The sequence below is a fragment of the Aquila chrysaetos genome, chromosome 10 (assembly GCF_900496995.4).
Source record: "Aquila chrysaetos chrysaetos chromosome 10, bAquChr1.4, whole genome shotgun sequence".
In the NCBI taxonomy this organism is placed as follows: domain Eukaryota; kingdom Metazoa; phylum Chordata; class Aves; order Accipitriformes; family Accipitridae; genus Aquila; species Aquila chrysaetos.
In genome coordinates, this window is record NC_044013.1 from 9510827 (window position 1) to 9521679 (window position 10853).

Here is a 10853-nt window from a genome sequence, read left to right on the forward strand (position 1 = left end):
CGAGGGAGGGGCCGCTACCGGACGCCGCTCCCTCGGCGCTGGCGAGAATTTAGGTAGCCGCCGGCCATCTCGGTAACGTTTACCTTTTGGTTTCCATTGTTCCCGCAGTACTTTTTAAATACAGGCAGCGGGAACCCTGGAGGCCGGCCCCGCAAACAGAGCGCGGGCCCCGCAGCAGCGCTCCCTCAGAGCGACCGCCGCGGTCCTCCTGCTCCCCAGGGGGCGCTGCGGCCGCTTGGTCCCGCCCCCCGCTCTGGGCCCCGCCCCCCTCCGCGCAGCGCATGCGCGTTGCTCCGTAATTGTAGCGTCAGGCCGGCCCGGTTCCTGTTCCGGGCGAGGCTGAGGCGGCGGCGGCGGGATGGACCGGGAGCTGCTGCGTCAGGCGCTGAGCTACCACGGCCCCGAGCTGCTCTCGCTGCTCCGCGCCGAGCAGCACGACAACCCCGACTTCCGCGGGCTGCTGCCGCCGCCGGGGACCGCCTTCGAGCCGCCCCGCGGGGCCCCGTCCCCGCCGGCCGCCTGGTGAGGGGCGCCGAGGCGGTGAGGTGGAGGGGAGCCAGCCGTGAGGGAGCCGGGGGGGGGGGTTTCTGACCGGGTTCTCCTTCCCCCAGGAAAGAGAGGGCGAGCCTTGACACCGAGATAAAGCGCTTCATTGCCAAAAAAGCGGATCTCCTGTTCGCTCACTCCTGGAAGCCCAACGGACCTCTCTGCGAGACGATTGAGGAAAATGAAGGTAAGCCCGCTCACGGCGAGCGGCCGCTTCGCTGTCAGGGTGTCACTGTGTCGCCCGCTGGGTAGCGTAAGGACACGGTGCTTAAATCAGCAGCATTTTTAAAAATGGGGTGAAGGTTTTTGCTATTGCTTTTTAGAGGTTGTGCGCAAACTTTCTGTTGGTACAGATAAAATAGGCTTTAACACGCTTCGCTATCATGAAGTATTTTGTGTTTTCAGGCTGTCTGAATTATCTTCTTGGTAGCTGGTACAGTGCTATGGTTTGGGTTCAGTACGAGAAGAATGTTGATAATACGCTGATGTTTTCAGTTGTTGCTAAGTAATGTTTAGACTAAGTCAAGGATATTTCAGCTTCTGATGCCCAGCCAGCAAGAAGGCTGGAGGGGCACAAGAAGTTGGGAGGGGACACAGCCAGGGCAGCTGACCCAAACTGGCCACCAGGGTATTCCATACATGTGACGTCATGTCTAGTATATAAACTGGGGGGAGTGGAGGCGGGGGGATTGCCGCTTGGGGACTAACTGGATTTCGGTCAGCGGGTGGAGAGCAATTGTATTGTGCATCACTTGTTTTGCATATCACAATCCTTTTATTAGTATTGTCATTTTATTACAGTTACTATTATCATTATTAGTTTCTTCCTTTCTGTTATATTAAACCGTTCTCATGTCAACCCATGAGTTTTACTTTTTTTTTCTGATTCTCTCCCCTATCCCACTGGTGGGGGGGGGGGAAATGAGTGAGCGGCTGTGTGGTGCTTAGTTGCTGGCTGGGCTTTAAGCCATGGTACTGTCGCTTGGTCATTTCATCACTGTGAATATCTTATGTGTTGCAGAGTATTATGCTGTTATGCCTCCCCTGGAACGGTTCATGGAGGTTCCCAGGGAAGACAGGAGAGAATTGTTTTTTCGAGACATTGAACGTGGTGATATCGTGATCGGGAGGATTACTTCTATTCGTGAATTTGGCTTTTTCATGGTGTTGATTTGTCTGGGAAGTGGTGTCATACGGGAGATTTCAGATCTAGAAATCACTGTAAGATACAGCTTTGATCAATATTTTATTCTTGATAAAGAACAGTAATTTTTTACTCTATTAGTTGCTTCTTGCATCTCTTAATGGAGTGGTATGTGTAAAGGTGAAACTGAACTTTGGGATGGTGTGTGGTATCTGAATTTGTGGACAGCTTATGATGCTTTGCTGAGTCAGCAGATGCTTCTTTTTATGACCCATACTCAATATGTGTTACTTCTGAACTGAAAAGTTCTTCATTTATGGGTGCATAAACCTTTATTTGAACCAAGCCATGCTTTTAACTATCATGGATCTGATGTGTATTAAGATTAAATGAATCTTCATCTGGCTTAGTCTTGGGGAGGAAAAAAGAACTTTTGGCTTTGTTTATGATATTCCTACTTCTATTGCAGGCTCTTTGTCCTTTGAGAGATGTGCCTTCTCAGAGCAATCATGGAGATCCTTTGTCTTATTATCAAACTGGAGACCTTATTCGAGGCAAGTAGTTGCAAAAGCTGTCAGGAATCTGTTTGTTTCAGTTTTGAGACATTTCTGTAATTTTATCTTAACTTCTATTGTTTCTATAGCTGCAATCAAGGACATTGATCGTTACCATGAGAAGCTCACGGTGTCACTTTACAGCTCGGCTCTTCCACCCAATCTTTCCAGTACAAAACTAGGTGTAATTACTTCCGATGACTTCCCATTACATTATAGGTAAGAATATGCTATTCAGCTGTACTTGTTAGGTGTGTTCAGTGTGTTTGTAAGACCATCTTTGACAGACTGCTCTTTAAACGATGGTGTTTCTGATTTAATTGGATTATTACATACTTTTTGTTGTTAGTGTCTCTAACATACTTGTTTCTGGATGTGTCAGGTGTGGTTGGTCTTTCAGCATCTTTCCCAAAATGTACGGAAAGCAAAAAGCAGAGTGAGGTATTTGTCGCTGTGGGACCTTGTTAATGAAAAAAAAAAAAAAAACCCACACAAAACAAAACAAAAAAACAAAACAACAAAACCCAAAACCAAACAAACAACCCCCCCCCCCGAAAAAACAACAACAACAAAAAACCAAGAAACAAAACCCTTGGGAGACTGGAATATGAAATTCTTAAAATTTTAAAACTACCCTTAGAAAACAGGAGGACACAGCTGCCTGTAATTTTTGTAATGTTTTTGTGTGTTGGAGGGGGCTTTGAGCAACCTGATCTAGTGAAAGATGTCCCTGCCCATGGCAGAGGGGTTGGACTAGATGGTCTTTGAAGGTCCCTTCCAACCTAAACCATTCTGTTATTCTGTTATGTCCTGGAGATATCTCAATGGGTGCCAAAATAGGTTTCAAAAGCTTGCCTAGGCTGAAGGATATGAGGCTTGCTAAATAGTAGGAAAATACATGCCTGTAAAAGAGAACTGCTTGTGAACAGTAATAAATATCAATATAGGCATATTTATTCTAAATATAATCATCATAAAATTGAGTATAGTGCCTGTGAGGTTGTATTTGTGTACATTGGTGCTTTTTTTTTTTTAAGGCGAAGCATGGAAGTTGCTAATACAGGAGAGACATTTGAAGAGGTTTTGCATCGTTCCCCAGGATTTGCTAATCCATCATTAGTTGAATATTTAGCAGAAAAACTAGGGCTAAGTGAATCAAATCCACCGTCTTTGATGCGAAGTCTTCAAATGTAAGTGATTTTTACATTGTTCCTATCCTATAGCTTTGTGGAGATTATTCTAATCCATTGAAATAGACTTGTGAGTGGAAGTCCTAGACCACTTATACTTAAACCTTTTTCATTTTGATTTGCATGACTGCAGCTTACGTGTCCTTAAATATTTAAAAGCAAACTCCTCTAGAGTAAGAAATTTCCATTGGAAATTCTTTTGCTCTGAATAAGTGAGATACCTTATCACACAAAATGTTTGATACCAAATACTTTAGGAATTTATTGCTTAGATCTTATCAGCGTCTTTGGATTGGAATGCAGGATGTTTTAAGTTTTAATGTTTTCTGTCAGATGTTTATTCACAATCTTTATTTTAGTAATAGATCTGACCTCTTTAGTAAAATAGGCTCAAACATATACAATGATGGATGTTGTGAGCCCTATGCATATTAGGCCCCAAAGCAGGTGTAAATATGGTATATTTTTGTTAAATGTACTGCAGCTGTACTGGTTCAAGCCAGTACTTTTAGAACGAGTTGGGAAAAACTGGTTTCAGAAACATGAAAGAACGTTCCTGACTGAGGGAGAGCAGTAAAGTATTGTATAAATAATATTTCAGCTTGTTTCAACTGTGTTATGTATTGTAAGTTTAATTTTGTAGACTCAGAAAGCTAACTTGATGTTTTTGTTTGTTTTTTCCTTAAAGTAAAAATTTCAATGAAGAAGATTTTGCTCCTGCATTGAGGAAAAAGCAATCTGCATCTTGGGCCTTGAAATGGTATGCAATACTTTTTCTTGTCAGAGCTTAATGTTAGGTTAGGTTACAGGTCATGTTTCTTAAAGGAAAATACACATTGAACCAGTTCTTCCACCACACGTGTACTCATGTGACCAGGAAGATCTTCTTGAAAGTAACCCTAACTGCTAAGTGGGTATGTGATAGATAAAGTCTTGAGATTCATTTCTAAAATACGTGTCAGGTTCAAGGGAGAACTTCTTAAAATATTTATAATATGTTGGCCCATTGATGAGGTGAGAACGAGATTTGTGATAATACCAAGTACACAATTTTCCATTTTATAATTGGGTGTTGAATGACCTAATACTGCTTGTCGTGCCATTTAAGCCTCAAACTGTAGATTTAGCAAGTGCACTTGCTGTTTTTGAGAAGTTAAATGCCCTGGCTGCATTTGGAACAGCAGCTTTGGATAAGTGCTATTGCTTTTACACTATGCATTGTATTTGGGCGTGCCACAGGGTGGATGAGGCAGAAGAAAGAGAGACTTTTCTTCTAAAAATGTAAATCTTTTGTGGAAAAACTTGTCTTGAATCTACCAGCTCCAAAAAAAAAAAAAAACAACCCCCAAAAAACCCCCAAAACCCCCCCAAAAAAAAAACCCCAAAAATATCTGAGTGAAGCCTCAGAATTTCTGGTTTCTACGCTAACAAAGCAGTGTTTTTCTTAAAACAATAGTGTTTTGCAACTTTGATTAATTGCAGAAAAAGTTGCTTATAATGTTAAATTAAATATAAATTTTAATTTTTAAAAAAAGTCTGTAATTAAAAGTTCTGAAATTCAACTCATATCAGGTATCTTCCAAGAAGTTAATCTTGGCAAATGTAGAAGAAAGGCTCAGGTAATATGAAATATAAAACCTCAAAATATTCCAGTTTGAGATGAACTGGTTTCAGCATGTACCATCTACCCATCTCACCTTGTGTCGTTGGTCTAATGGTGATTTTTAGCTTTGGATATAATTAAGCCTGTTCCAGTTTAATGGTGGTAGGTCACACATGGAGTTTTGTGCAGAAAAGTGCTTAAGTATTCATCCTGTAAATGAAAAATAGTGTAATGTAGTAGCACTGTCTGCAGAAATGCTCTCCATTGCCTAACGATTTTGGATTGAAGACAACATATTGTTGGGGAATTATGTCAATATCGCATTAATTTGAAGTGCTATTGTTAAGTACATGATAACGAAGTCAAGTTTTATCACCTATTACTTGTTTGGAACCATAATTTGTGAGTAATTAACAGTTTAAGATCTGTATAGGCTAACTGTGCATAATATTTTCTAAATGTTTTTCTTTAGTGTGAAGGCTGGGGTTGATTATTTTAAGGTTGGGCGCCATGTGGAAGCCATGAATGAGTACAACAAGGCTTTGGAAATTGATCCTCAAAATGTTGAAGCTTTGGTAGCACGTGGAGCTCTGTAAGTCTGCTTGTTTCACTGGTTTTTCTATTTCATGAAAGAGAAACATCCCTAAAATCCATGCAATATTTCCGTTGTTCTAGGTATGCAACAAAAGGAAGTCTGAACAAAGCTATTGGTGATTTTGAAATTGCTTTAGAAAACTGTCCTACCCATAGAAATGCAAGAAAATACCTCTGTCAGACACTTGTGGAAAGAGGCGGGCAGTAAGTGTTGTGGTTTTGTTTGGTTGTTAACAATTTTTCTCATAATATTTTTTTAATACCGTTCTAGTTAGGACACAGAATGGCGTATTTCCTTCCTGGCTATGTGTTTAAAAAAAAAGTCTTTGTTGGAAATACCTGCTTGTGCAGTTGGTTTACACTTTCTTCTCTGTCCCAGTTAAAATCCTGGCAAAATATTCGAAGTTTAATCCTTGATATCCTTTCAGTGGTAGGATACCAGGCTTGCATAAAGTCTTGTGAAATGATTGAATGTATTTCAATAAGGTTTGTTGGTTTTTGGGTTTTTTTTTTAAAGAAAGTGTTTGTAACAAAACGATGTTCTGTTACTCTACTGAAATGCTGCTTAGCCCACTGTAACACAAAATTTTACTTTTGAATATTCAGGGAATAGATTTCTTTTAAGCCCTGTGTTAAGAAGAGAGAGTATTTTTGAAACTGGAATTGAAATTTCAAAGAATAGTATTATTGAGGATGATTAGGAAATATTGACATGTCAGAAATACCATTTTATTTCTTTATTCAGGTGGGCTAACATGACAGATAGGGTCTTGGAGGGATGCAGTGGTAGTGTCATAGTGCAAATAAGAAAGGTAGTCCTAAAAATAAGAAAAAACCTGTCAAAATCTGTGGCTTAACTGTATATGAATTATCACTTGAATTTTAGGTTGGAAGAGGAAGACAAACTAATAAATGCTGAGAATTACTATAAAAAAGCTTTAAGTTTGGATGAGACTTTTCAGGAAGCAGAAGAGGCCTTAACGAAGCTCCGTAAGCATATGCAGGTGATTCTTTACTTTCTCTTCATATAGTGCTCTCAGTGATAATAAATGAGTATCAAAAATCTTACTAAATCTTTTGAACAGGGAGAGTTTAGGTTGATGGTTTGTCTTATTCTCTGCTTCCCTTCTCCACAGTAAATCTTTTATAGTGAGCATTATGGCTGTACCTACCAGAAGAAAGGTACCTCTTGATGACTCCACTGTTTTGAACAGGATAGTAAAGAAATGCCAAACAGTGGAGACAGTGAAAGAGCAAAGCTGTTAACTCTGCTAGCTAAAGCAAGGATAAGAATATTCTATCGCACAAGCACGATTAATAATGTTAAATTAAAACGTTCTGTGAATACAAACATGCAAAGCACAAAATACTTAGGCAAGCCAAATAAACATTGCAAACCATCGTACCACGCATATCCTTGTCATTTGGAGCAATTACGAAAAGATAGAGTAACACCAGTCAAAGCTAACTCACAGGAAGATCGCATGAGAGGGGAAATTAAGAGGTGATTTAAAGGAAGACAGCAGGAGGTGGAGGGTGGGTGGGCAGGCAGTTTTGAATATCTTAGCTTTCTTCTCCGCTGTTTTTTTTTCTCTCTTCTCTTGCACACAGCATGTTTCCCAGGTGAGCCCTGGTGGGTCTTTATGGTAATCAGAGTTGTCATCTTTCTTTCATTTACCTCCTTTACTTGTGTTGCCTTCCAGAGAGGATTAAAGAGTAAAACAGAGCGCTGAGGAACAGGCTTGTTTTATTCTGTGCTTCTGCATGTAAGGACATACATAGACTGGGGTAGATGGCCTTAATCAACACTTCTTCAGTTGGTGTAGCCATAATGCTGACAAGTTGTGTGGAAAGAAGGGGGAAGAGGAGATATGACAATCTTTTTAATAAAACCAAACTACATCATAGATAAACTGTTGTATGGTATTTGAGCGCTAGCTACATTTGGCTGCTTTAGAAAGAGGTGTCAGTCTCAGGTAAAATAAAGAAGAACATTCTCAGCAAGTAGGAGACAAATTTTACTCTCCTTTAGCATTTTCCTGGGATAATGGGTCATTGATGCAGCAGATGAAAAAACACGATGCTAGCTATTGGTTGTTGATTTGCATAACCTTAACTGCAATTAAGGGTTTCTTTTATTGTATCTGTTAAAACAATTGGTAAGTTTTGAAAACGATAATCAGACTTTCTGCTCACTCTGAATATGAATGGAGCTACTCTTTAGGGCTGTAGATGGCAGAAGTGTGATCTCTAATAGACTTAAGTAGTTTAAGTGTTATTCATCTGGTGAGGTACTCTTCTGCATTTACCTGTATTTTAATACGTAAGTCTGATATTATCACTGTTGTGCTAGAATGGCTGAAACAACACTGAAGTATGTTTTCCTGTAATACTGATTATGTGTTTTTCTCCAATGCATTTTCTTCTGAATTGGACCATTGTTGCTGTATCTGACATCTGGTGCTGCTCATCACCAACAAACCCTTGGAACATGGTTTCTTACGTAAACTATGCATCAAACTGGTCTGTGAAATTGTTACAAAACGGTTTGTATTCAAACGTGGCCAACTTGAATACATTTTAAAATGGGTTCTGGCACGTTTTACTTGTAAACTACAATAATGATACTTTCCCTCAAACCTTTCTCTGCTCTTTCTTTCTCTGCTCTTTCTTTCTCTGCTCTTTCTTTCTCTGCTCTTTCTTTCTCTGCTCTTTCTTTCTCTGCTCTTTCTTTCTCTGCTCTTTCTTTCTCTGCTCTTTCTTTCTCTGCTCTTTCTTTCTCTGCTCTTTTCCATGTTGGTAATATTGTGCTTTTCTTGCATATTCTATCTGTACCTTTTGGGCACCATGCTTCATGGTGTGCTGGATCACGGGTACTACTGCAATGGCTGGTCAAATGTATTTTTTTAATGGAACAAAAACTGCAATATGGTCCTTAATGTAAACCTGATTATCACAATGGCCAATGCCAAACTCCTGAACAATATTAATTCTTGATCTGGGAATCCTGGTAAAACATCCCTGGTGTAATTATACATTTGAATGGGGTTGGGGACATGGGGAAATATACCCGTGTTAACACTTTTAATGTCATTTTTTTATGATGCTTGGGTTCAAAAAAGAAATCTTTGGAAATGAGGGAGAAACAAGCTGCCAAAGAAGAGAGACAGAAAGAAAAGAAAGTAGAAACAAGTGCAGAAAAATTGCGTAAGCTCTTAAAAGAAGAAAAAAGGTAACTTTGTTATATTCAGTATACTGATTACGTGGCAATAAGCGTAGATGAGACTAGGAACAATCCATTTCCAAACAGATTGTCCAACAGTAAGCTAGGTAGAACTTCTACCTAGGTAAGCTGCTTTTCCTCCAGAATTTTTTTGTGGGTAGTGTTTTTTAGTGCATATAACCTTTAATGGAGAGATAGGTGGAAGAGAAATAGTTTGCAAAGTATTTTTTTAATGTGAAGTATTTTAAAAGTGTAACACCATATTAAACTGGGGAAAGACGCATTTTATAACAAACTGCTTGGTGGATTTAATCTTAATTTTTCTATAAAGAAATGACGTTTGAAATTGTCTTGCCAGGTCAGGCTCAGTTTCCATTCATGCCTTATAGTCCAACCTCAGCCAAACTCTGGGGAGTACAGATTTGCTTTCTACATATAATTTTTGCCTGATACTGAAGATTTTCTCACAGGTTAATTACATTTTTTAGGTTGAAGAAGAAAAGGAAAGTATCAACTTCCTCCTCCTCCTCCTCCTCTTCTTCCTCCTCCTCAAGTGATTCTTCATCAGACGTATCAATTTCTTCTTCTTCCTCTTCCTCTGATCACAAGAAGCGTAGGAAAAAGCGTCGGAATAGATCAGAGTCTGCCCGCAGCTCCAAAAAATGCTCATCTAGAGCTTCTTCCCATTACAAAGATCAGATTAGGAAAGAGGAGTGGTATTCGCCTCCGGCTGATACCTCTGCTTCCTTTCTTAACCAAAATTTTGAAGTGGAAAAACTGCTGGAAAGGCAGGACAGCTTAGTGTGTCCAAAAACAGAGGTAAAAGAGAAGGACAGACACTGTTCCTTTTTGAGGACTTCAGGTGATGATGAAGACACATTTGGAGGTAGGTCTGAAGATTCAAGAGATTCTTACAGTAGCTCCAGAACTCTGCCAAGTAGTAGCAAGACTGAAAAATACGGTAAAACAGATAGATTTTTCTCCAGTCGGAGGGGTTCTTCAGGTTCATATCATAAGTCAGATGATAAACCCAGGATGCGTTATTTTAGGAAACTGGAAAGGGATGTAGAGGGGAGAAAAGAGCAGTTTAAAAAACATGGCTCAGGTCAAGACAGGTATTACATGTCTCCAGCAGGGTCTGACTATTCTGGGAAGTCAGTGGGAAAGTACAGATCGTATTCTAGCACCTGCTTACGTGAAGGTGATAAAAGTTATGATAGTGATAGGCATGTGTTCAGTCAGCATAAAAATGAAAGTGAGTATAAGAATAGGAAAAGAAGTTATGAGGAGACTAATGAAACCAAGGAACCAGATGAGGAAATGTCTTTAAATGGTACAGCACAAACAGAAAGTGGCAGTAAAAGAAACCTGCCCCAGAACTTAGTTAACATATTCAATCAAATAGCTGAGTTTGAGAGGGAAAAAGGAAGTAAGCAGAAGAAACAGTAAAGTACCTAAGAAAACACTATTCTGATGAGTGTAGTTAAATGAACTTTTATCTGAGTAGCTCTTGAGGAAATGTATATGAAGAGTGATAGAAAGGCAGAATTTATTCCATCGTGCAGAATGTTAAAGAATGGAAAGAGATGCAAGGGTATCTATCTTACAGAAAGTATCAGTTATTATTTAAAATCTAAGTTTCCTGTGCTCTTAATTTGGGATGTTCCTATACAATATTCTCTGACTGATGGGTTGAAATCCTTTGATATCCCTGGACTATAGTTAGCTGTAACTCGCATCAAATATGCACTTTAACAACAGATGGTTTTTGTTTGTTTTTTCTCATCCCTGGGGTAGTATTGACTGTTGATATTTTCGTATCAAACTTACCTTCCAGCTATAGAAAGGGGATAACTGAATGGAAGTCATGTGCCATCAATGTATATAGTTCATTTGATCATTAAATTTTCTTAGTTTTTTCTTAATTTTGTGTCTTGATTTTTGTTTACATTGCTGGGATGTTTCATACTGGTGCACTGGTTATATATGCTGCTTAAGT

General features: G+C 39.5%; 1 protein-coding gene across 2 annotated transcripts; it reads left to right on the top strand.

Moving 5' to 3' along the window:
• The first annotated feature begins 311 nt into the window (after positions 1-311).
• Positions 312-10779, top strand: TTC14 (tetratricopeptide repeat domain 14). Of its 2 annotated transcripts, XM_030027325.2 has the most exons (12): positions 313-522; positions 612-733; positions 1568-1767; positions 2160-2244; positions 2334-2463; positions 3282-3434; positions 4123-4194; positions 5510-5629; positions 5713-5835; positions 6518-6635; positions 8754-8863; positions 9343-10779. In XM_030027325.2, exons 1-12 carry the CDS (start codon positions 359-361, stop codon positions 10301-10303), a joined length of 2358 nt encoding a protein of 785 aa, XP_029883185.1. In that variant the 5' UTR covers positions 313-358; the 3' UTR covers positions 10304-10779. The 2 variants fall into 2 exon arrangements, 1 of the variants encoding a protein (XP_029883185.1); XR_003925274.2 differs by lacking the exon at positions 9343-10779 and having other exon boundaries at positions 312-522; positions 6518-8177; positions 8754-8804.
• Positions 10780-10853: the final 74 nt, after the last annotated feature.